This window comes from Rhinolophus sinicus, linkage group LG15, assembly GCF_036562045.2.
Source record: "Rhinolophus sinicus isolate RSC01 linkage group LG15, ASM3656204v1, whole genome shotgun sequence".
Taxonomy (NCBI): Eukaryota; Metazoa; Chordata; class Mammalia; order Chiroptera; family Rhinolophidae; genus Rhinolophus; species Rhinolophus sinicus.
Window position 1 is genome coordinate 30,576,384 of NC_133764.1, and position 27,961 is coordinate 30,604,344.

At 38.6% G+C, this 27,961-nt stretch overlaps 1 protein-coding gene across 1 annotated transcript in view; it reads left to right on the forward strand.

The window, feature by feature from the left end:
* The window catches only part of CEP112 (centrosomal protein 112), a 346,080-nt gene that overhangs the window by 234,328 nt on the left and 83,791 nt on the right, over positions 1-27,961 (forward strand). The window contains exons 24-25 of the mRNA XM_074319364.1: positions 9,419-9,481; positions 15,808-15,957. Of these exons, the coding sequence (XP_074175465.1) occupies positions 9,419-9,481; positions 15,808-15,957 (213 nt within the window). The remainder of the gene's footprint in view (positions 1-9,418; positions 9,482-15,807; positions 15,958-27,961) is intronic.

A 27,961-nucleotide genomic window follows, 5' to 3' on the forward strand; every position in this document is an offset into this window, starting at 1 on the left:
GAGTCAGACTTGCAGGTAAACATTTTCCTCTTCACTTCAGACTATGTCTCATTCTCCCAACCTGAAAAATTGTTTCTAATCTAGAGCTGGGGAGAAAGTGGGGGAAGCAGGCAGAATAAAACCCACTTAGACATTAATTTTTATGCCCTGAATCCCATCAGCCCAGATTATAGTCAAAAGCCAAAAATGACCTCCTTTGTTTTCTCTATCCTTTTGCTGTGTCATCCTTCCTGTGAGGGACTGAGGGTAGAATGCCAAACAGGGAAGGGTTGATGAGAGGACGAAAATACCAGTTTTAAGACTTCAGAAATACTCTGATACATGCAAATATATTACTGCACATAAAAATCACTAAAACGTCGACATTGTTACTCTGGGTGATAGATTACAGGAAATATTTTATCTGTATATATCTCTTTTTCTACACTAAGCATGTATATAATTTTTAAAAACAGTTTTATTGAGGTATAATTTACATACCATAAAATTCTTCTAAGAGTGAGGTTTAATGAGTTTTTAATAAATTTACAGACTTGTACAACCATCACCACACCCTGTATTTACTTTTACAATAAAAAATATTGAATGTTATAAAAATGGCCTGTTATTACAGCAATAGGGTCACTGATGAGTTGAATGGAGGGAACAGGTCAAATTCAGGTCATAAGTAAAGAATGGGTAGTCACCAAGCTGCTCAGTAAATATTTCTGGAACTAATGCATAAATGAAAATGGAGGCAGAAGGTAAAGATTACCTTTCCAAGAAATGTGGTTGTGAAGAAAGGAAAGCATGGTGCCTCGAATATACCATGTTCCTTCAAGATTTGTACACGTTACTTCTTTCACCTGGAATTTTCTTCTTTCTTTTTCAGTTAGTTGATCCCTATTCATTCCTACCTGATAAGCTTGAGTAAGTCTTTTAACCTTTCTGACTCTCAGTTTCACCATTTATGAACGAGGATAATAACCATGCCTATCTCACGGAGTTTTTTAAGAGGGTTAGATATGTGTAAAGCACATAAAGAATATGTGTCAGGAGAGTCAGAGCAAAATAAATATTAGTTATTTTGTTGCTATCATCATGATCATCGTCGTCATTATCCTTTAATATTCATCTCCGTACAAAAGCCTCTGAGGTGAGGTATCTCGTAGGTTTTCCCTAATAACACCCTGTGCGTGGCTTTCCTGACACTTAGGCTGTATCTTATGTAGTCACTTATCTGTCTCCTCCCCAACTGCATTAAATCTTTACCTCTGTAAACAGACAGTGCCCAGCATGGAGGAGGCACGGCTGTGTGTGTGTGTGTGTGTGTGTGTGTAAAAACTAGCCTTTTTGTAATTACATGGGAAGGAGTCAGTGGAGGAGAAAATATTGGCAATGTGAAAGGGAGACTGGGGAGAAATAATGGTGTAAGACTTTCGATGGTGTTAAGAGATAGAATCCATGTTTTGGTGGAGGAACTTCTCTCCTTTAACCGGTTATCGTGAGGTATTTTCTGGAAGACTTTCTGTGGAGTTGATATTATTTCTTCCTTACATATTTGATAGAATTCACTAGTGAAATCACTTGGGCTTGAATATAGAGGGGTGTGTGTGTGTGTGTGTGTGTGTGTGTGTGTGTGTATTTAATACATACAAGGATATAAAACTCTGAGCTTTCTATTTCTTCTTGAGTTAGGCTTGGTAATTTGTATCATTTAAAAGATGTATGCATTTTGTCTAAATTATCAAAAAATATTTGGCAATTCATTGTTCATAATATTTCCTTATTGTCCTATTAATGTTTGTAGGATCTGATAGTGAGGTGCCCTCGCTCTCATTCCTGGTATTGGTCATTTACATCTTCTCTCTGTTGTTTCTTACCAGAGCTTTATCAATCTTATTGATCTCTTCTCAAAGAACCAGTTTTTGGTTTCATTGATTTTCTCTCTTTTCCTGTTTCCTATTCCATTGATTTCCACTGTTACATATATTATTTTCTCCTGCTTACTGTTTTAAACATTTGCTGTTCTTTTTCAAGCTTCTTCAGGGGAAGCTTATATCACTTATTTTAGATCTTCCTTCTTTGCTAATAAAATAATTCAAAGCTAAAATTTTTCCACTAAGCACTGAGTTAACTGCATTCCACCAACACAATGCTTCAATTTTCATTAATTTTAAAATACTTTCTAATAGCCCTTGTGAATTCTTCTCTGGTTCATGGAAATTAGGTGCATATTTTTTTATTTTCTGAATATTTGGGGATTATCAGACACATTTCTATTATGGATTTCTAATTTAATTTTAGTGTGGTCAGAGAATATACTCTGTATGATTTCAATTCTTTTTTTAAAATTTAGTGATATTGTTGTATGGTCCAGAATATTCTCTCTTGATTAATGGTCAAGTTGGTTGACAGCATTTTTCAGATCATCTGTATTCTTATTACTTTTATATCTATTCTTTCTATCAATTCCTGAGAGAGAAAGGGTTGAAATCTCCTTTATTATAACTTGCAGATTTGCCTCTTTTTCCTTTCAGTTCTATCACTCTTTGCCTCATGTGTTTTAAAACTCATTAAATTAGATAATACACGTTAGGATAGTTATATCATTTTTATGAATTAAATTATTTATCATTATGCTATATCCTTCTTTTTTCTGCTAAGCTACTTTGTTCTCAAATCTACTTTGATGTTAACATAGTGTTGTTGTCACTGATCTTTTCCTCTGTAGCGCTTAACCCCATCCAGTGAAATTTTTCTTTCAGATAATATATTATTATGTTCTACACTATTTAGTTGTGTTTTTTTAATATCTTTCATTTCTGTCCTCACTATGTTCATGTTTTTGTTTAAATATTTGGGTTCACCATCTCTGTCATTTCTGGTTCTAACACTTTTGACTGATTTTTGTCCTGCTTATCGTTCACATATTCCTGCTTTTTCTCATGTCTAGTTATCTTTAATTAGATGTTGGACATTATAAAATTTGCGTTGTTGAATGCTGTATTTTCTCCACTTATTTTTAAAAACATTGGACTTGCTTTAGGAAGCAGTTAAGTTACTTGTAGATGACCAATTTTATCCATTTGAAGCTTGTTTTCAAACTTTGTTAGAGTAGATTTAAAATTGTCTTTACTCTTAAGGCGAGTCTAACTCCATAACTAAAGTGTGACCTTCCTGGATGTTCTATGAGGATTTCATTTTGACTATTCAGAATTCAAATATCTCTCAGCCTTGTGTAAGCTTTGGGAATTGTTTGTCTGAAAACTCATCAGTCAATTTTCACTTGGTCTTGTAGAACTTAACCCTATACGTGCATAAGTAAGTATCAGCAACAGACCCAAGGGAACCCATGTTGATATCTGGACTTCCATATACTCCCTCCCGTCTAGTGCTCTTCCCCCCACAAATTCCAGAGGCCTCAGCCTTCCCAGACTCCAGTCTTCATCTCCTCAATTCACAGTATTGCCATGGTTGCTTGAATTCCCTTTCGCTATGTTCAGGCCCAAAATGTGTCTCCAGGAAGAAGGAGTGGTTGTAGGACTTACCTTATTTTCCCCTTCTTTCCATAGATTGACAATCCTGTTCTTCTTGTTTCCCAGCATCCTAAAACAGTGTTTCTTATATCTTGTCCAGTTTTCCAACTGTTTACTATAGCAGATTAAGGATGGTCTCTGTTGCTCCATCATGGCCCAAGTGGAAATCGTGAATTTTATTCATGCTCCACAAATTCGTACCTTTATTATGAGGTAAACTATCAATATTTTCAAGTTTGAAAGTTCAGTAACTATTTTAAATTAAATATAAATATTTCTCAAGAATTTTCAGAATATTTTTGTTGTAGGGTAGTACACAGCTATGTATTAACATCTGGCACCAGCTGACCATCCCTGTATTCACAGTGTTTGAGGAAGCTTCAAGTGGATTCCTACAAAGCTTTTGGGAAGAAAAGACTGCATAATAATTTGAGGTTTATGCTATGTTGCAAGAATCTTGGAAGTATCCTTTCTTTATCCTAAAAACAAATATTTTATTCAGGAACTTATGCTATTATATTTTAAAGAAATTTATCCGTATAAGATCTGGGCTTGCCCTAAATGTAAGTGTTCTAGAGGAGTCTCCTGCTTTTCTTCCCTCCAAATCACTTTCCTGGAAAAAATGAATGAATTTTCACTATTAGTGATAGGAAATGGAAAATAAAGGAAGGAATGAAGGACTTTTTTGAATTAAGATATAATGCAAAGTACCCTGGGTGGCGTATTGAGATGATTAACAACCATTGACACCTTTGTAAACATTTGTTGGTTTGTTCCTTTCCAATAGGGTTTTAAACCCAAGGTTTTGATAGGAATTACATGGAGAACGTGGACCAACACAACACAGTGGGCTCTTTAACAGGGAAGAGTGACCTGAGGAAGAGGCTCTAGAAAAGCAGAGGGGAACTGAGTGCTTGGTGAGGGTGGAGGGCATGGCCAAGCATAAGTGGGAACAGTGAGAAAGAGCCAGAGATTAAAACAACAGCAACAGCAAAAAAGAACAACTTGCTCACTTCAAAAATTGTGATTTTTTTTTTTCTCATCTGTTATTCTACATCTGTTTAGGCCATGCTGCAAATGATTGTTTAAAAATTGTATTTCTCTACAGTAATGACAGCTATGAAAATAAGACGTGGATTCAAATAACTCACCCTAACTTAATTTTATGTTTGGAAATGAAATGTACAGTCAGTACCATCCTGAGAATAAAATTATTCAAAAAATGTTTTGGGGACAGTTTGCATAATAAATTAGCTATAAATTTTCAACCATGCTAAACCAGAGCCTTATAGATTTATCTGAGAAATTCAGAAATGCAGGCAGCTGTGACTTAGGTTCAAATACATAGTAAAAACCTTGAAGGTTGTTATTAACTGTATTTCTTCCATGACTCTCATTATTCTCCAGAGTATTGATTCTGCTCCTTTTAGCTATTACAAGTTCTAGAGGCTTTCATATATCACCAACTGGTCTCTCGTTAAATTCAATATTGGTAATTTCAAGTGGACTCGACTGCCTCCTGGAGACGTGGGACTCATACTGCGTTTTCCAGCCCACTTTCCTAGATGACTATTCCTATCCTTTCCTCACACCTCAAACCTCCCACAATCTTTCCTACCACCCTCACTCTTGCTTCTCCGATGAATCATTCCTGCTACTTCCGGAGCAGATGGGATTAATCAGAAGTTTCCACCACTGTTGCTGAGGGTGATTTACCTGCATCTTCCAGCAAAGGCCATCTCCTCCCCTTATGCTCTAGATCCCACCCGCTGTCCTTCACTAAGGGACACAGCTCCAGGAAATCTCTGGCATCTTCTCTTCTTCCCTCTGTGCTGCCAGATCTTTCCCATCAGCCTACACACATGCTCTTAGTTCTCTCATCTTACAAAAAACACAACAAACAAATCGGCTCTTTCTTTACCCACTTCCATGCAGCTTCCAGCCCATTTCTGTCCTTCCCTTTGTAACAAAGCTCTGAACAATCTGTTTGTATCTGCTCCAATTCCTCTCCTCACTCTCGAGCTCCCTCTAATCTAGCTTTCATCCTTGCCACTCCACCAAAATTGCTTTTATCCGAATCAGCAATGTCCTCCACATGTTTAAGCCATGTGGTCATTTCTCAGTCCTCACTTTACATGACCTTTCTGTAGCATTTGACACAGTTGTAGGAGTTGAATAGTCTTTGAAACACTTTCTTTACTTGGCTTCAAGGTTCCATATTATCCTGATTTCTTATCTCTCTGGGCATCGTTTGCTTTCCTCCTCATCTTCAGCCGCCTGACATTTGCAGGCCCAGGGCTCAGTATGCTTAGACTTCTTCTCTTTTTATAGACACTTGATGCCTTGAGTTCTCATCCAGTAGCATAATTCTATATGCCATTTAGATACTGGTCTGAATTTATGCTTCTAACCTAGACCAGTCCCCTGATTCAAATATCTAAATATGCATTTCAACACCAGATGTCCAGCAGACATCTCCAAGCTGAGGGTGTCCAAAACTCAAAACTGAGCTTGATTTTGATCTTCCCCCCCTCCCGCCCCCACCTCCATAGTTCTTCTGATGTGAGGTAATGATGACAACTCCATCCTTCTAGTTGGTTGGGGCAAAAATCTTGAAGTCATACTTGACTCCTTTCTTTTTATCACACAGTGTATCCAACTGGTTCTACTTTCAAATCTTAACTACTTCTCACCACCTCCTCTGTTACCATCCTGGATTATTTGTGATAGACTCTCAACTGGCTTCTCTGCTTATTCTTGCCCCTAAACAAGAGCTAGACTGATCGTATGAATGCTTACATTAAATCATGTCACTCCTGTATTGAAAACTCTTCAGGACCCTTCATCACTCATATTAAAAACCACATTCCTCACAATTGTGACAATACCATGCAGGATCTGGCCGCTCGTTCTGCCTCAGACCTCACCTCGTCCAAGGGGGACGTTGTTCACTGGTCTCTAAAGTTCACCATGGCTCCCTCATCCCCTACAGGCCTTTGTTCACATAGTATCCTCAGTGAGGCCTTCCCTAACTTCCACATTTTAAAAATTGTAAATCACCCCCTGCGTTTCATCACTTCTCATCTCTCTTTCCTGCTTTATGCTCTTGTACCACCTAACACATGATACGTAATTTGGTTTACTCTCTGGGATGGAAGTCCCATAAAGGTAGGGGGAGACTTGCATCTGTTTTGTTCACTGCTCTAGTGCCGATGGCCTGCAGTGGATGAATGAATTGGATAGTTAGCTGTAAAGGAACTTATCTGAGTGGGGGGTTCTGGGCTGGCTGGCCACAGGCTCATGAGCGTGCCTGCAGCTGACGCACAGGCTGTCCTGCACTAACCGGCATCTCGGACTCCAGCTTTTCTAGGGAAAATTAACTTTCTGACATGATCATTTTTACATTTCCTAGTGAGTAAATATTTTTAAAACACAACAGTGCATGGCACATGGTAAGAGCTCTGTAAGTGTTTATTAGATGGGCAACAAATACTTTATCAAGCATTTTGTGATCTAAAAAAAATATTGGCAGAATGTGAATCAAAACAGATAAACCTCAAGAGGTTCAAAGTGGCCTCAATTCTATACTGGACAGTGACTTTATTAATTGTAGAGCTAGAACATGGTCTGATGGCTTACTAGAAAACATAACAGTAGTCACGTGCCCTTTGTATTCTCGAAGAAACAAAACTACCCAGTGTACTCAATGGGATTATAGATGCAGAGAGATTCATGGTGTAAACTCTAAAGAACTGCTTTCTGAACTTAAGTCCATAAAAAACATGACTGTTGTCGTAAACAGCTCGGGTTTTATAACGAAGCACCGTAAACTGGGTGTCTTACCAAGAACAGAAATTTCTTTCTGAGTGTTCTGGGGGCTGGAAGTCTGAGATTAGGGTGCCAGTATGGTCGGGTTCTGCCGTGTGGGGAGAGCCGCTTCCACATGGCAGACTGCAGGCCCCCCATTGTATCCTCGTGTGGCAGAAAGATCGCTAGGGCTCTGGCCTCTTCTCCTAAGGGTACTAATCCCATTCATGAGGGCTTCACCCCCCTGACCGAGTTACCGCCCAAAGACCTCACCTCCAAGGACCACACATTGGGATTAGGGTTTCAACATATGAATTTATTCCCTATCCACCCCTGCCCCCAACCCTGATTTGCTCTGTGGAGAGATGGAATTAGGGGGATCCAGGTACAGCTGAGTGCAGCGGGTCTGTGCAAGAGTCAACATCCTGAGCACCTGTTTGCCCTTCTGCAAACACTGGCAGCCACATCTGTGCTGCCAGTCAGTAGGTTACGTGGAGGGTGCAACTCTGGGCAAAATGGTCCAAGAAGAATGTTTAGTCAGACACTGGCATGGGAAAGTCCAGGTCCCTTTGTGACGCCCATTGATGAGATCTACCTATCCCTGAGCCTGCCCATTTTAGAGGGCCTGACTTTAAATAAGAAAGAACACCAAAGATCACCAGACAATTGAGGAAAGCATCTCAAGTGAAAAGCAGAGACCAAACCAGGCTGACAAAGCAAATAAATAAAAGGAACTCAGAAAAAACAGACACTCTAGAGATCAGACACAAAATGTAAGTGTGTGTGTGTGTGTGTGTGCACACTAGAGACCTATACATGTATATAGGTATATGTGAACTTAATAACCTCAGGAGAAATAGGGACTATATGAACAGTCATTATGCAATATGCTTTCTCTGGTAAAGCACCCATGCTCTACTGTTCAGGATTGAGTCCTAGCTCCATCACTTCCTAACTGTGTAATGCTGGGCAAGTTACTTAACCTCTCTGTGCCTCAATTTCCTCATCTGTAAAAAGGAGGGTAGTGATACTATTCAGAGAACAACAACAACAACAAAAAAACTCTTGGAAATTACAAATAGTATGGCAGAATTTTTTTTACATCCAATAGAAAGTTTAAAATTGAAAGTTGAGACAACTCTACAAAAAATAAAAAAGGCAAAGAAATGGAAATTAGAAGCAATAAGAAAGAGAGATGATAAACCTGAGAGGTCCAAGAATTAGAACTGCAGAGTGACGGCAGAGAGACAGACACCCAGGGAAAAGAGAGGAAATGACGAAAGTAATGACTAAAGCCTCCTCTAGAGAGGAAGAACACAGCTGGGATTGAAAGGCCTCCTTAGTGCCTGGACAATGGCGGGGAAAGGCCCAGTCTAGGGCATGTCACTGTGACACTTCCAAACGCTACAGACAAAGGGACTATCCCAAAGGCTTCCAGAGAATGGGAAAGCAGGTCACATACAAAGGATCGGAACTTGAGTGGCGAAGGATAAGTTTAAGGAATGTGGGCTTATTCTGGCAAGGCCACCCTACTTCCAGGACATAAAAATCGTTTGATTTAGATATATTTGTCACTTCCAAAAATAGTTCTGGTGTGTTAGGCAGAGTGGGGGCTCAGCTCTCCTCAGTGAATCCAAAATCCCCTATGTGCCTCTCTCCAGGAGAATCTATTTCTTTTCTCCTTAAATTAAGGGAAAGAGTATTACATTTTCCTCCTCCTCCAATTTCTCTCCACCTCTTCCTTTTCCTTTTTCTTCTTTCTTTCCTCTCCCTTTCCCCATTTTTACTTTCTGAGCCTTCACACTTTTGCTGTGTCTATTTCTGTTATCTCCTCTCCTTCTCCCTTTCTCTTTCCACAGAAGTCTGTGTTTGTCTAATAATTGGCAGGAGAGATCTTTTTTTTCCTTTTTCTTTTTGCTTTTTAAGTGATGAATAGTTGGCGTTAGATCAAAGACAAGCCCTGTGGTTTTCTGGCTGCTCCAGAAGGGCGGTGCAGCTGGCAGCCGTCCCAGCTGCCTGGTGATAGGCATGTGGAAGAGATACCAAGCTCACAGGTCACTGTGTGTGTGTGTTCATGTACGTGTGTTTTTCAGGCCAACAGCAGGCTGAAGCAGATTGAGAAGGAATATACCCAGAAGCTTGCCAAATCTTCTCAGGTAAGAACGTGAAAAGAAGTGAAACCAAAACAAACAAAAAAGAAACCTACATAAAAGCATTTGTACTTTAGATTTAAACTTATTCTCTTCAGTTTCTCGTGGATTAGTATCACATTTTGATAGGTATATGGATAAATAATATATGCTTTTAATATTTATTTATTTAAAAATTTTTAATTAAGCATATTGAACCATTTGAGAACACACACACACACACGCACGCACAATCAGATGTCGTAAAACTAGCCTGTGCAACTTGAACAAGCTGAAACACATTTCACAAGGGCAGGAGACACACACACCTCCATTTGTGATGTAAGCAGTCTGATACCATCTGTGCTTCTTTGCAATATTCCATTTTGCTGCACTTTCTAAAGACTGCTTAACAACAAAATTTAAAATAACAAATATTCTGCGTTAAATTAGCCATTCAACTGTGGACTTCTTTGGGGAAAAAGAAGAATTACAAGTGCCTACGCCCATATCTCGCTGTATGTTGTTACTATAATAGTTTTAGGATAAAAAAGACCAATAATTGAATGCTTGTTTCTCCCTGACATGAAGCTTAGTGTGCTTTTTCTGCACACGTTGTTATAATGACACCCCATGGTATCATTTAGGGAATCCCAAGCATTCCTTAGTTGTATGAGTAATTCTAAATAAACAAATACTAATTTTCATTTTACAGAGGGATAGCTTAAGCCATTTAATTTAATGGACATCATAACTAATGACTGTTAAAATCAGCTTTTCTTAATGTTTTTACATGTACATGTGCTATGTGGTACAAAACAGAAATTTACGTACCATTTTATGAGTTACCACACGGTGGAAGTAACAGCAACACAACAAAACAATAATAAAGTCAAGAATTTTATGGGGCACTAACCATATTGACTCATTCAGTCTTCATTCTCAACAACTCTGGAGTTAGGAACTATGATTGGCCCCATTTTTCCAATTGAGAAAATGAAGACTCAGAAAAGTGAGGTCACACAAATTAGCAAATAACTAAGCTGGGACCCAACCTGGATCTGACTTGGGAATAGAAGCTCTTAACCTTGCTATCCCAAGCCTGGCCCAGTTCCTCACATTTTCAATATGGCAGAACTTTGGTCGGAATAATCACGAAATGTCTCTGATTCTACAGTTATTTCTAAAACGTGCGTATGTTATATAATCCACATCCCATTAGGAAAGCAAAAAGTCTTTGAGTGAAGAGTCATGTGTTTATTTAAAAGATGATTGTCTTGACTGCCATTATTGCAGGACTTCCTTAAGGAAACAACATGGGAAATATCCTTTTTAATCCACTGAGAAAGATTCTTATAATCAAAAGAAATCTTATTACTCCAAAAGTTAAAGTTTAAACTAAGACATGGAAAATCCTCAGCTGGCATACTCTTTCATTTTGCTTATTTTGCTTTATGTTAAGTGGGGGAGGCAGACCGAAAGTGAGATATAAGATAACTAACAAAAAAATGCTTAAATAATGAGAGTGTAAACAGGAGTATTTAAGTTTATCTAAAGGAATGTATGAAGAAGCCTGATTAGTTCATATTAGAGCAAATTAAATCTAAGTTAGTGTGGAAGAAAGCCTAAGCTTTGGAGTCCAGCCGACATGAATTTGAATACCAGCCCTACCACTTACATGACCTTGAGCAAGTTACCTGCCTGCTCTGGAATTCAATTTCCTCATTTGTAAAATGGGGGAGTAAGACTTACTTCATAGGATAGTTTTAAGTATTAAGTAGCACAATGCCAAAAAAGTGCTTAGTACAGAGCAAAGCACCTAGCAAAGCATTTAATGATTGTTAGCTCTTTTAATAGTAGTATTAAAACTGCAACAGAGAAAGGAAAGGAGGGAGTGAGGAATAAAAAAGGCATGGAAAGAGCAAGAAATTATTTATTTTTAACTTTTTATTGTTGGGTATTTAAGAATTGATAAAAATCTCCCTCCAAAATTTGGAGAGGCAAAGGGTTGCTAAATATTTTCACAAGTAAAAACATGAAGAAGGAGGAGGAAGAGGAGAAGGAGGAAAAACCAATTAGTAACAACTAGTATCATGTACTATAACCATCATTTCATAAGTGAAAGGACAGTGCAACACCAAAAAAGAAACAAAAATCTTAGAAAGGGTATAATGACATCATAAAACATAATCCATCCTTCTCGTAAATGGCAGGATGACAGCCTCACATTGATAATGTTTTGTTTGCTCATCTTTAAATACGAGAAACAGTGGTTGACAATCAAGTCAGTTCAGAGAAATACAGTATTTAAAAATGAACATTATAAAACAGAACGGTGAATTGACGTTTTCTGTTGTCCAGTGATAGTTTCCTGGCACCTCTAACTCATAGCTAAGCTGAAGAGAATGCCAGAAGCAAAGTTGCTTAACTGTTTGTTAGGTTTTTAAAAATCTCTCTCTAAAAAAAAGTAATAAGGTAAATGCATTACTAATGAATGCATTGGTACCCAGATCATCCGGTTAAATTTGGAAAATATTTTAAATATTTTTTTCCCTTAAAGGGAGTTACTTAATCTTTAAGATTTAATCAAGCTTTTAGGACCTAATAATAGACCATGTACACAGTCCGTTGTCATACCCAGGACTGTGCCCCTCGTGGGATTCTCACGTTCCTCACGATGGCATGTTTGCATCATCTCTGGGCACACTCCCAAATAGCATCCTATCAGAATCACATATTTATTCTTCTTATCTTAATATTACATATTAACCTTGCCTTTCAGTTTTAATGCGGTTTTCTCCCACTCACCTGACTCACTTGGTGGCCATTTGTCTAAGTACAGGTAGTTGTGGAGAATACTGAAGCTGGAATGCCAGCAGTGCCCACCCACTGCCAGGGCCGCCTCCCCACGCCCTCTCCCGCAGACCTGACACCTGCCCCCCAGCCTTCATGTCACGCTCCAGAGTGGCCACCCAGAATGCAAACGGTGCCGAGGAGCCACTCTTCCACTGATTTTATGAGGCAGTGTTCACACACCTTCCCAAGTATGCCCTGTCTATTGTATTTTAAAGAAGAGCTTTATAAAAATCTCAAACTGTACTATGACCTGAAAAACAATAGAATGAGTTAAAGATGAAATCTTAACTTGTATTTAGAATCCTGTTACGTTTAAGATTTACTGAGATCACTAACATTTATGCAAAGTCTTAATTACTTCACAATAATTAGTATCGATTATAGTTTTCATGAGTTAGGTTGCTTACAGCATCAGCTCCAAATTGCTCTCCTTTTCCTTCCCAAAATATTAATTTTTAATATTCATATGGAAATGTTCTAATGCAGTTCTTTCTCTGAAGCTAATACAGGGTAAACATTTTGTTGAATGGTGGTATTTTGTCTTATGGTTTTTAATTATGATTCAATGAAAACTTGTGGGGTTTGATTATCATTGTGTAGGCTAGTTTTCATTTCTCTCAGAAACTTTTTACATTATTATTCTATGAAAAGGCTGGATTATCTCCATATAATATTTCAGGTATTTTTTTTTAGTGTATTATGATTATAGTTCCACTACTTAAATATTTATTGAGTCCTAGTTATGTGTGCTGAGCTAAGATGAAATTATTGTTTTATACTCCATATCTGCAGCCTAGTTTTGTTCCTTACCTAAAGCACATCAATCTAGTTAGTATGATTAGTTTTCAACCTTAAAGTAAATCTCAAATCTGTTTTTAAAAATTATCCGTATTTTAGCCATTTCTCTCTCCATCAGAGAGAGACCCTGTCTATCTACCAGTTTATCTATTTATCTATTCAAGGTGTCTCACCTTAGTGTTTTGACACCCTCCCTATATCGTCTTTATAAGTTTTCAAAATAACTTCTCATAGAGATGCTCATTATTTCCCCCAAAGAATCTCATTATCCCCCCGAAGAACGTAATGTGTCATTTTCCACCCAAAAGCAAGGATGCTGTCCTCAGAACATCCTGGACTTTGCTGTAGTTTCTTCAAAAACCCGCATTGGTTTCTTTTTGATGTACTATTGTCATAAATCTTCTGAAAATGAGAGATCCCTGTTTCATGTCCTCGTGGTCATTTGAAGAACCTCAAAATATTTTTATCTCCAGTCAGTTATAAAGCTAATCTAAATCTTACTATTATTTATTTATTTATTTATTTATTTATTTATTTATTTTTATACAAAGTGATTTTTTTTTTTACTTTTATTTCTTTTTAAGTGTGTTTTTCCAGGACCCATCAGCTCCAAGTCAAGTAGTTGTTTCAATCTAGTTGTGGAGGGCACGGCTCACACTGGCCCATGTGGGGATCGAACCTGCAACCCTGGTGTTAAGAGCATCGTGCTCTAACCAACTGAGCTAACCCGGCTGCCCCATAAATCTTACTATCTTTTAAAGAAACAAAATCACTTTGTACTTTAAAAATGTATTGCATGGTTGTGGTGGTGGATATATAAATCTATACATGTGATAAAATTGCAGAGAACTAACACACACACACACACACACACACACACACAGAGAACACATTATAGAATTAAACTTACCACTTCTACAAAACTGTAATTTAATCAACTTGAACACTGCAATAGTCATTAAAAGAGTAAGTTATTTTTACTATTTGGCTCCGTGTTCTTATAAAATACCAATCTTAAGTTTCATGTTGAGCCAAGGAAATCTGGCTCTTTCTTATCTCTGGCTCCTCTTGCTCTGTGACTGTGAGTGAGTTGATTATTCTGTGCCTCGGATTTTGACACTTACTATAAGAATTTAACCTTCCCTATTTCCTATAAGTGCTGTGAGGATTAATGGAATTGATGCTAGATTGGAAACATTTAATCAAAATTCAAAAAACAGATGACAACGTCTTCATTCTCAGTAAATGAATTCCTCTACCCATAGAAGAAAGTTCAAGTTTGCATTTAAAAATATTAACTTACTGCTATTAAGTATTTTTGTCTTTATTTCTCAGTTGTATTAATATTTGATTATTTACAAATCTAAATGTGAAACTTTGTTACAGCATGTTTGCTCACTTCTAAAAGCATAAATACTCCATATTTTATTGTAAATATGTTATTATTTATGTCACTAGCAACAACTAATATTTTTCCAGGACTTAGCTTTTGGGAGACTCCAGGAAGTTTCTATTTATTTCCTTATAGTGCTGTAATTTAGTTTTGCTCACCTCTAAATACAGTGGTTGTCATCAAATAATAGTTGGAAAAACTAAGCTCGGAAACGATAACTTGTCCAATGTTTCTCACCAACCACCATCATCCCGTAGAACAAAAAGAATTAGATTCCAACCAAAGACTCAGGTTCTTTCTTTTATTAGAAGAAACAACCATTTCCTGCTGTTAAAAAGTCACCACTATTGAATTTGAAAGGAAGTGGATACATCCAAACCAGAGCAAAAGCAAGGCTGTTAGTAAGCCCAGTAAATTCAAAGGTCCTTCATCAGATGATTGGGGAACTGGGTGGGAACCAAGTTATGGAGAGAACTGATTCTGAAATATAGAGACGATGACAGGAACCTCTGAAATTACACTTTTTGGACCCAAATAACTTTCATGGATAGATATCACTTAGGAAGAAAGCAACCTATTTGGAACTATGTCAGAATAAACTCTTCATTGTCAAACCTTGTTTAAATGAAAAACAAAGTAGACTAGTTAGAGACACCGATTAGTGCAGCAATTCATCTGGCTGTGGATTCAAATCCTACCTGTCTCCTTGGTGGGATGTCATCTTCAACAGCGTAAAATGTGGGACCTCTTTCTATGCCTCTGTTTCTCCATTCATAAAAGAGAGGTGACAATAATGTTTGTCTCCCAGTAGTAAATGACATAGGAACTTAAAGTGCTTAGCCCAATGCACAAAAATTAGTGAATACTCAAGAATCACTGTGTAGAATTAGGTAACTATGAAGAATGAACTCTGTTATTTTCTTTGCTTATTACAGTGCAAAGTATTATGAAAGGCAAAAGAGCTTTTTTCATTCTAATAAGTCTATTTCTCAGTAAAATAAAATCTGACGTGTTTCATATTTTTGAGATCACAGATGTTCTTCTGATGAGTAAATATTGTGGAATGTTATAGTGGAAATGTCTTCCAAATATATTTGGTTCAGCAATTCTTCACCACTCACAGTTTTATTACAGTCTTTTATTGTGTGGAATTTCATGCATTAGAGTGTGTGATATGTTAATTGAAAATGTTTAGTTTGTTGAATAGAGTTTTGCCAAATCCATTCTTTTGTTAAGCATAAATACATATAAAATAGATGCCTCTCACTGAAGAATGTGAAGTTATAGCATGCTGTTTTCATTTTAGATCATAGCAGAACTTCAGACAACCATTTCCTCTCTGAAAGAGGAAAACAGCCAGCAGCGGCGTGCTGCAGAAAGGCGGCTGCAGGATGTTATACAGAAGTTTGAAGATGAGAAACAGCAGCTGATTAGAGATAATGACCGAGCAATCAAGGTAATCTGAAGACTTCAGTAACCAGTGGTACCAGCTGCTTTAATGTAATTAAAAGGAGGGCCAAAATCCCAGCAGTGGGCAGATGAATGCAGGTATTTGGCTTGTTCACACAGCCTGCAGTAATTCCATTCACCGGACTCTACCTTTGATGTATCCAGTGACTCAGGCTGATTTCCCTCTCAGAGATCACATGCCAGCATAAAAAGTCATTTTTGGCAAGCCTAGTCCATTCACGTTGAACAAATATTTGAAAAATACCCTGTCCTCTCTCTTGAGAACCACTTTGGAACTGTCTCTTGAAATTAGAATGACTGCTCTAGCCCAGGACTGCTGGTTAATAACTTCAGAAGTCAGCTTCCAATTTACATTCTCGTCTTTGCCCACATCCTTTCATTATGTATTCGCATAATGAGAAATAACCTGTTTGAGGTTAGGAATGCCAGCCATTTGATGTGCTTTGACATAATACAGGGTAGATGAGTTGCTGCTGAGAACCTCGGTTGTTTCCAAATGGCTTCAGAGAATCACACCTTTAACAGCAACAGAAAATTCCCTGGACTCTGATTCTTTAGGTGATAGGCAGTTAGATCTCAAAGTGGTTTTTTTCTTGGCTTCCTAGCAGCGAATATTATTGTAAGTGTCTACACCATGCTGTGTTTAATCTGTGAGGATAAGCATCTGGAAACCTTTATAAATAAGATTTAAAAGAGAACAAAAAAAAGTTTTAAAGAATTCCCAGCAAAAGATTATTTTTCAGTGATTTTACTGTGTTATAACAATGCTTAAAGCATTTAGAGTAATCATACAAAGCAAAGAAAAATAAAAGAAACATTTGTGTTTTATCACTGACCTTTTCTGCCAAACCCCTCCATCATTCTCTTCTATAGCCCATTATAGGCCATCCCAGTAATTTCGGGGAAAGTTAGTATTAACGTAAGTGACTTTTACATGTACCCTTGAAGCCTGGATAACACTGAATAGAATAAAAAACCTTAAGATATGGACAACACCTAGGGAGGCCGTTATAGGCAGCCTCCTCACTTTAGAGGAGAGGACTTACTTTGTTATTAATGAGATTTTTGCTATATATTTCCATCCGTGAGCTTCCTCCCCCCCCCATATTCAATGTGAGACAAAAAAAGATGCTTCCTTTTCATATTTTGGTAATTTAGAGAAATCTTTGAAGCTCTTTTCATGTATAAATGCACAGGAAGTACTCATCGATCTATATAACTGTTTTGCTTTGCATGAACTGAGTTGAATACTTTAAATTCTTTTCGTTCTATAAAACTTTCATTTTAAGTGAATTTCTTTTCCAGTGATGTCCAAATACCAAGTGGTAGGTAATTTCCAAATTTTAAATAAATAATTGAATCCCAATAGAAGCAAAAAGGAAAAACGTAAATTCATAACCACATAGTTTCTTGTATTGTTTCTTAAAGAGTAAAAAAATCTTGAAAGAAGTATAATGAATGTAACTGCCTATTTTTAATTATTTATTTTTGCGGTTTTAATCCATTTACCTGTTGAAAGGGAAAACCATTCTGATCCTAATTTCCAACAAAGTAATTTCCACCAAATAATAGAAGCTGAATTTAAAAGATGGCAGTATGTGTGTGTTTGTGTATAAACATACATATAAAATATATTCCAACATATAATATATATATTTATGACCTCCAAAACATAGGTACCACAGGGACCTGAAAATAATTAAAATTATAATGTAGACAAGCTATAGTTCAGTTTGCTTAACTCACTTAGATTATGTATGAAGTGAATGGTATTTTTTGATTTTTACTAACTGATAATTAATTCATTAGCACTCATTGCCTTCTTTTTTTTCAGGTTATGTCACACACACACACAAAAAATAGATATAATAGCTGATATTTATTCACCATGTATTATGTACCAGGCTCTCTGCCAAAGTCTCATCCATCTCGTGTTCCATTACGGCATTCAAGCCTTACAGTGATCTGTCTGAGGACCTATCATCCCCATCTTACAAATGGGAAAACTGAGGCTCTGAGGTTAAAAGACTAGCCCAAGGTCACGCTGCGAAACGACCGGCAGAGCCATGTCCCAGTCACAGGCTTTTTGCCTTGAAAGCCTCAGCTATTAACTCTTACACCTGATACCTCAGTCTCTACGTTCCGTGTATGAAAGTGAGTCAGTGACCAAGTGCAAAAGTGAGCCTGGATGTCCTCTCTCATGTTCTGTCGGCCTGATCATAATAGCACTTTTGCAACAGTTGTTTGAAATGGAGGTTCTAATTATATTGGAGCATTTTAAACATACAGATACATAGATAGACATACACAGAGAGAGACACACAGTCACTGTGAGACTTGTATGTGGTTTTCTGAAGCCAAATACGTTTGTCTGCATATATATTAAAATAAGCTCGGATGTACCTAATATTTTGAAACATTAAATATTACTGTATTTAAATACTAGTTGTAAATAGTTCTATAAAAAGAGTGTGCATTCCTAACTGTGAAAGGTACTTGACGCCACTTTCTGAGTTGATGAGGACCTGAGCTCTCAAGCTGGGGATGGAGAATGGGGATGAAAGCAAACCTAGTATTCACTCTGCCAGAGCTTGCAGTGTTTCCGTGGATACATAGGGCTTTCCTTAAAGTAATTCTTTTTTTTTTTTAATTAAATTTATTGAGGTGACAATTGTTAGTAAAATTACATAGATTTCAGGTGTACAATTCTGTATTACATCATCTATAAATCCCATTGTGTGTTCATCACCCAGAGTCAGTTCTCCTTCCATCACCATATATTCGATCCCCCTTACCCTCATCTCCCACCACCCACCCCCCACCCCCCTTACCCTCTGGCAACCACCAAACCAGGTTGATGTGGGAAGTAATCTACTAATCCACTCACTCACAGGGCCACCAGTCTGGCGTAGTATAACTTGATAAAACATTTCTGGAGGATAATTTGGCTATATCCATTGCTACTAAATGGCCTGAAAGCCGTGCCTAGCCCTTGACTCATTTCCAGAACTTGCCCTGAGGCAGCAATGAAAGAGTTGCACTGAGCTTTAGCCAAACAGATGTTCATTCCAGCACTCATTCATTTATCCAATACGTATTTCTTGAGCTCTTATCGTGCTTGGCTGCCACAATACCAGCATTTTCTATCTCCTTTCTATACTTTATTTTTAGCACATAAACTAAAAACTATGCAATATTGAAAATGATTTTGGAGAAGGAGATAGTTAAGGATATTGAAAATGTTCACAAGATAGTTTTCAATGAAAATGCAGTTCACAGAACATTTTGTACATATGAGGTCATTTTTGCAAATAAAAGTACCTATAAAGAGAAAAATGACTGGAACCGTATCAAAATTTTACTGGTGGATACCTCTGAGTGGTGGAATTTGTGGTAACTTTATTCTTTTATCTTAGCTCTATATTTTAAATTATAACATCACTTTTACAATAAGAAACAATAAACGTTGTTTGGTAAAAAGGGAGGAGCCACCAGCCAAAGGAATCCAGTGGACATTAAGAGAAAGGCAGTTAGTTGCAAGGCCAATAAGCAGGCAGGATCCTTGCTAAGAAATGAGGAAGTGCGATCTTTCACAGAACAGAGTTCCTGGAGTGTGAGAGAGTTATCAAAACAAATGCATTCTTCTGAGTGGATCTTTTATGCTGTCATATATAGCCTATCTTAAAGAGTTGAGAGGGGGGGAAAAATCCTCTTTATCACTTACTTACTGCTTTAGTTTATTCCTTACCTTCCAAGTCAAGCTTCTAAAAAGAGCTGTCTTTGCTGCATAACAAACCACTCCAAAACGTGGTGGTTTAAAGCAATAACCATGTTATGTGCCCATACTTCTTTGTATCAGAAATGCAGGCAGGGATGGGCTGGGTGGTTCTGCTCAATGTGTAGCGTTGGCTGGAGCCGCTCATGGGGTGATATTCAGCAGGAAGCGTGGCTGGGGCTGCAACATCCAAGATGGTCCCGGGCCCTCTGCATGTGACCTCGCTCTCTGGGTGGTCAGACTTTTTCCATGGAAGCTGGCGCCTAAGAGGGAGTGTTCCAAGAGGTGAAGGCAGACCTGCACGGCACTTAAGGCTACCATAGGCGGATTCACAGTGGCACTTCCAGCACATTCTATTGGTCAAGACAAGTCCCAGGGCCAGCCCAGAACCACAGGGAGGGAAACAGCCATCACCTCTCAGTGGCAGAGGTTATGAGGCCATCTTCAATCCACCACAGTTGGTTATGCTAAATGTCCCGTTTTCATCTCCCATTCATTCCTTACCTGTACAAAATAGTACAAAGAAGAAAATACATCTATATTCCTACCACTCAGGATCAACATCGTTAATTAACATTGTGGCATATTTACAGACATCTTTTTTTTTAAAGAAAATCTTCTCTGTTGTTTTTGTAAAAATGGATTATAGCATATGCTCATCAATAATTTAAAATGCGGGGGGGGGGTAAAAATACTTAAAGTCACCCCAAATCCCATCACCCAGAAATCCCTATCACAGCATTAGGGTGAACAGCATTTCAGATATAAGGGAAAAAGAGAAGGAAAGCCAGATAGACTTACAAAAAGGGATAAAACTTTAGAGTCTGTATTTTTATTTAGTGTAGAAAAAAATCATTTAAGTTAATTTTGCTTAAATTCAACAGATGAAAGAAACTAGAGTGAAACAGAAAGAACTGTTGAACTTTTGGACAGAATTTGATTTTTGGCTGAACAATGAGTACATTAATATGCTCGTACTTGAGCCCATCACCCCTCCTTACCACCTTCTGCCTGGGGTATTATTATTATTTTTACACTGTCCAGGTTTATGATATTTATAATTTGTCTTTCACCATAACCTTTACTTTTCACTCATGCTGTCTCTAGTGGATGTTGCGCGTACTGTATCAACTTCATTCCCAAACTTTTTACTCTGATTCGGTTCTTCATTGGCTGGGTTTCATGGGAAAGCAGTTTCTTCAAGATTCATGGTACTGTCATCCCTGAGTTTTTTCTTGTCTAACAATTTCTGCCAATTAACCTTTATGTTTGAATGACATATTAGAGGGGAACAGTGTTCTTCTTCACATGTGTTTCCGTGAGAACTGTACACATTGCTCATCTAGCATTTAATGTTGGGGGGGTTGGGGGAGCAAGACTAACTTGTCCCCTGTGTAGATGCTTTGCTTCTTCTGAGGGATTCCTGAAGAAAGTTTTTGTCATGTAAGTTTAATAGATGAACCGAGATAAGTTCAGTTATTAACCAGGATACCTCTAAATGTTAGACATAAATAGCAAATGTTTCTGAAACTTAGTGATTCTCTCCTCTCTTTAAGCAAAATTGATGTGTGGTGTGTCCGCATTTTCTCTAACCTGAGGGAAGGGGAGGAAGAGCTGGAGTAGAGACGTGTGCAGCCTGGTTGGGCCGGCTGTTCTCCCTTCATTCCAGGGTTCTCACTATGTAAACGCAAGAGGTCATTCATATCCATCCCTCTGGGCTTTGAACTATCCCGATTTGGTGTGTATTTCTGACGTGCTGGCACCCTCACATCCCTCAGAGACAGATAGCCCTGCTATTTACCTGTTTCTCCACCACATCCATTTCTACTTCTCTCAATCGGAAGAGGAAAAAGATGAGGCTACTCACAGTTTTCTTCTCTCCAAATTGCGTGATATTAATGAAGATTCTCAGGATTTTGATAACAAAATGATGATTCGGGGACATTGGCAGATTTTGAAGTTGAGTCACTGTGCAACTCTCTAGTGCGCTCCAGAATCATGTTTCTTTCCTTGAGCACAGGACTTTGAGGGTTTATTTGGCTTTTTTTTTTTTTTTTTGTATTATGTCTACCATTACATATACCATTAGTGCACTTTTGCTAGTTTCTATTGTCATTTACTCACTTCGTTTGGTGCCAGAAGAAGGAAATTCAGTCTACCATCTAACTTTAGAAGTCTGTTTGACTCCTTATAACATTTAGCAAGGAACCTATGTTAGTCAACTATTGCCACAATAATGCTACATAAGAAACGATCCCCAAACTCAGTGACTTATAGTAACAAACATTTATTTTTCTCGCAACATGTCTATAGATCACCGGCGTAGCTCAGATGCAGGCTGTAGATTGGCTGGGTTTGACTCCAGGTTGTAGATTGGGTTCAGGCCTGACTCCACATGTCTGCACAGTCTCCTTGGACTAATAGCTGTCTGGGGTGCCCTCCTCGTGGTGGATTACAGGATTGCAAACGGATTGGTAGGAAAACAATCTCTGCGGCCTCAGCCTCATCCCCATTCACCTCAGTGGGCAGGGAAATGATAGACCCACTCTACGGAGAGACCATGCACATCTAGGAGCAATGACTTAATCCGCCGTATCGTCCCTAAACACTCCCCACCCCCCTGCAGCACTTACCCGGTTCATCCACCATTCTGAACCCTCTTCATCATCCCCATGCCCTGTCTCCTCTTCCCAACACCGGCATTACTCAAGACCCCTTCTGTTTTCTCTATTTGCGCTGTCCCTAGACGATCCCCCCCTTCATGAAAGTATCCACGCAAATGAAGTTTGAATGTCCACCTCCACCCAGACATTTCTTCTGAGCTCTCAACCCACGTTTCTAATTACTATTACACATTTTCACTTGGACAGCCCATAAGCTGCTCAAACAAGACATACCGTCAGCTGAATTTATCGTCCTCCCACCCTTGTTTTACTCCCAACCTCTTCTTCTTGTATTGATTATCTGAATTCAAGCACCATCGTCACCCACCCAGTCACTCCAGTTGGATTCTGGAAGTCCCCTTGAACGAATTCTTCCCCTCCCTCGTCTCTCTTAGGTCAATCCCTAGAAATAATGCCGGAATATCTCCAAACTCACACCCCATTCTCCAGTCACTAGTTCCTACCTTCTTAGTCAGACTTCCATCATCTTCGACCTCGCCCATTACGATCCTCCCTGGGTAGAATCACTGCCCTAGCTCAATACTCTTAAATCTGTCCCTCGCACCGTTGATAAAGTGACCTTTCTAAAATACAGAGCATGTGGTTTGCTACTTAAAATCCACCAGTCGCTTTCCATTGGCTGCAGGCTAAAGTCACCCTTCCCAGCATGGCATATGAAACACTTCATGATCTAAACCAGCGGTTATCAAGGTGGTGTCCTCAGACTGGTGTGGGTCTCTGAGACCTTTCAGGTGTCAAACCTATTTTCATAATCACATGAAGATGTCACTTGCCTTTTTCACGGTGTTCACATTTGCACTGATGAAAAGCAGCGGTGGGTAAAACTGCTGGTGTCTTTGCGTACAACAAGCCATTGACACTGAACTCTGCCAGTCGTCATTGTTTTCTTCACCACCACAATACTCGTAGTCATGCTTCTAGAAAAGGAAGCAATCTCAACCCTGGAGAACACATCTTTTTAATATAATAAGAAGTCCACATAAAGCACTTCTGCATGCTGAAGTAGGATGGTTGTCTCAAGGAAAAGCGGTTCAGCGTTTGTTTGAGTCTGATCTGATCTCAAGTCACTTGGAAAGAATGATTGACAGGCAAGCTATACTTATTCAGATTTGAGATTCTAGCAAAAGTTTTCTTAAAAATGAAGGAAGTGAGCCTGACATGTCAAGGACAACTAACTATAACGATAAAATCGGAGCTTTTAAGCAAAAATTAGAAATTTGGAAAACTTGTACCCTCATTGTAAACTTGACAGCGTCTCAAAACTTAGATTTTTCTGATAAGATCAGTGGTATGACTAAGGATGTGAATGAGAGGAAAGGGGGAAGGAGATAATGAAATGTATCAACATTTGGAAGATTAAATAACTCACTGAACCACTGTTTTCCAAATGTCGGATACCTGATGTTACAAAACCATGCATGGGTAAGTGTCCATTCAAAGTACAAGAGACCAATAGATTTTACTGTAACCGCATACAGAGTTCACTGATAGAGTTTCAGATTCTACGTTGCAACTAGCTTTTAAGAAGCTATAGTTTGTCAAGTTTTAATGTAGTCACAAGGAATATTGACAACTATCTGAAAAGGGTACAAATATCCCTCTCTCTTCCAGTAACTTATTATATCTGTGTGAGACTAGTCTTCCTACACTTCGGCCCAACCAACATGTTGCAAGACATTGAATGCACAAGCAGATAGGAGAATTCACCCACCTTCTGTTAAGCCAGGCATTAGAAAGATGTGCAAGAATATAAAACAGCCACTCCTCTCACTAATTTTTTTTGCTTTGAAAAATAATTATTTTGTATTAAAAAATAGGATATCTATGTTCACACATAATGGTTTGACTACTGTTATTTTTAAATGAATTCATAAACACATGTTTTAATATTCCTGAGTTTTAATTTCTAATATGGTAGATATCAATAGATACATAATCCAGATAACCAAAACCTCTTTGGGGTTCTTTATTTTTTAAGAGTGTAAAGGGGTCCAGACACTAAAGCCTTTGAGAACCGCTGGCCTACACCTTGCCATTCTCTCTCCCTCATCGACGGTCAGTCCTCGACCGCCGTGCCGTGCTCTCTGTGACCCCAGGAACTCTGAGGAAAGTCTTTCCCTCAAGGTGTAAATGTCATCTCTTCTGTGAAGTGTCAGAACAAGAGGCTTGTACCCGCTGTGTTCATTCCTGTGGTGAAGTTTTCACTGCACTTTACTGCTGGTCCGCAACCCCTTACCCAAAACCTTGGGGGTGGGGTGTGTGCTGCACCTCAGAATCTGCAGATTCTAGGAAGGTGATATGGTACCTACACCTCATCCCCCAGGACGTGTGGGACAACACCCTGTACCCACACATACAAACACACGGGGAAACGCATGAATATCCCCAATAAGGGGAACAGGTGGAGACTACACACCCTTGCATCATCAGTCAGGTTTTGTTGTCTCGCAAGTTAACCACAACCTCTCAGAAATAATTCGCAGTTTTCAGAGGATCTTTGGACATCAGGATTGCAGATAGGAGATTGTGAACTGTGTTTTGATTAACCAACAAGTTCTCTTTCTCGCCAACTAGATTCTAAGCTTCTTAAAAGCAAGCATTTACCACAATGTTTGGTTCAATGGAAGGGCTAGAAATATGCTGAATAAATAAATAAATGATGTTCCCTCATAAATCAAGGCTCTGAAAACTAATAATGTCACTTTATTATTTTACTGATGGCAGCAAGCTTGTAAATATTTTGTGATGCTATAAGCAGATATGCGAAAATAACTTAGGTCTTGTGGTAACAGTGATATATTTTGCCTGATTAGGCAGCTTCTAATAAAATACCCTACACCTTGTATAAATTATCTGAGGCCATAATTTGTATGCTCCAGGGAAAGGCCCCTGAAAGGCTGTACACTGAAGCCAAGTTATCTAAACGTTAGTTAGCACTCTCTTCTCAACTCACAGAAGTTCACTGGGGGAAACTGTTAGAAATACTTCTATAGAAAGACTGTGGAACATTCTCCTGCCATCACTGCACCACCAGGGCTAAGCCCTTTCTTTGAAGCTAGTGTATTGAAAGTTCCTCGCTGTGAAGCCAGATGTCCAAGCAGAGATTTCATATCAAGGAGAAACGCTGTAAAATTTTTGCTTGCAGGCATAGAAAAGAGGTTTGAAAGCATTGATGCTTCTCTCCCTTGGCCACTGACTGGAGTTCACGAGAAAAGGTCGGCTGCCAGTAGGACATCTAGAAATCTGGTCTGTGTTACCAGAAGGGCTTGAGGGGGGAAAAAAGAATATTTCATAAGATTGGGCAATTCTCACTGCTAAAAGCTTACAGGAATCCATTTTCCAAAGAATAAAATTACAAACCTCATTGTGGGGTTTTAGTAGCATTGAGAAACAGAAGGAAATCTCAGTGCCAAGCATCAAATGGCTTTGTTTGGGACCTGTTCATTATTTAATTCTTGTCTCCCCTGCATGCACATCCTAAGGGCGCAGAGGGAAGTGGCATTTTCTTTGTGCCCTCCTGAATTAGAATTAATAATGCTAAGAATAGAAATGTATTTTCCATCCCACCCAAGAAGGCTTCCCTGTTCACTCAGAAAGGAAGACAGCCATTCAGTCACAGTCACATAAAGCATAAGTGCCATTTTTCAGGAAGAATGCTCTGGAAGATAAGCGTGGGTACTCTGTGGCAGTGAATTATGACCTTGCTTCCTAGAGCAAGGAGAAGCAAAAACAATAAGTGAGCAGAGAAGAAATGAACAGAGTATTTTACCCCTTACCTTTCCTCCAATTCTGCTCTCTAGAAAATTTTTCTTTTATTTAAAGACTAGTTGAAGGTTATTTGTTCAGTGGACAAAATCCCTCAAGCACTAAGAAAACTATTTTTAGCTCCCGACACCCTGCCTTGTATATACCAGGGAATCACTAGGGTTTGATGAGTGGATGTATGAATGACTAAAAGCGTCATTGAAAGAGTATAGGTGAAAACAGATTCTCTTTCACCAATGGCTAGCTAAATCTTACTCTTTGGAAGTCACAAATGACTATATGTGGTTAATTTTATTATTGCATGGTTCAAAATATGAATTGCTTTGGTTAATCAAATATTGGAACAAACAGACACCATTTAGTTTTCTTGGTATTTAGAAAAATTAACAAATAACTATTTGGAAGTATTTTAATCTTTAATAATTCCGAACTAATTATAATAATTAAAATGATCAGAAACTACTTCAAAGTCAGTGTGATGAACACAATGAGCACTGAAATATACAATTGTTTTTAGGCCTCAACAGCCAAAATGACTGAATGCGTACTGTGTCTGAATGATTCACTTGTGCACGTACACGTAATTATATATATATTTACATACACGTGCATATTCAGAAGCACTTGATTATATAGAATCCTAATTTTTAGAAGACTTGATAATGATTTAATACATTCATTATATTAAATAATCTTGTGATGTCTTGATTTAATTGGCTGTTTGCCCATTCTCGAGCAGAAGCTGGGTTTCTGTTCTGTTTCTGCTGACTCTTAACCCACCTCTCCTTCTCTCTCTCACCATTTATCAACGTTGAGGTTCATGCCGCTTCTACTTAACTATCATGATATGATCTCTTGCCTCTCATGATTTGGTCCTAAAGAATGGAACGTCCTGCTCTTCTCTCCCTGTACTCCACCCCCCAGTTTTAGCATCGGTGGCTGCAACACCCAGTTGTTGTGTTGGTGCCAGCTTGTAATGGCTTGAGTGAGCCGACTGCTGCATTGTCAGCCATTCTGCCAGCTGGAACACACGCACCATGGAAATTACTGCACATTGCTACAAGTATCTTTTGAGAGGCAGTTATTAAACATTTACCAGCAGCATACCACTGCTATGACAGTTTCCTTGATGAGACTGACCTCCCGCTCTAATGCCTGTGGTCATGGTGATGCTCAGCCCTGGCCACATGGAGGGTGTGAACGGGCAGTTGGGGCGAGGGCATTCCACTGTCCCCCTTGCTGCTCTTTCTGGCTACCAACCAATGGCTTGCTCTGCTTTTTCTGGTGTGTATATGATTCAGCTTTTCCAAATATGCCCTTAAAGGCCCTTTCCTAATTTCAATATAATACAGAAAGTTTACAAAGTAAACATTTCTCTAAATAACAGTGTTGTTTCCCCACTTCTAATCATTCCCTAACTCCATGAAACATTTGACTATATTGACCAACAATTTTCCTTCTAGAATGAGCTTTTTCTATCAAGGGCTGGCTAGTAAATGTGTTAGGCTTTGCGGGGCACAGGGTCCATGTCCCAGTCGCTCATGGCATGAATGGCCTTAGACAATATATCAACAAGTGGGCATGTCTGTGTTCCAATAAAACTTTATTTACAAAAACAAGCTGGCTTCCAAATTTGGCCTGCTGGCCATAGTTTGCTAACCCCCGCTCTAGAAACTCACTCTTCTCTTGGTTTATATGATACGTCTTTTACTTGTCTCCTTTGCTGGTAGCTCTTCCTCCTCATGGGTGAACCTCAGGTCGGTGTC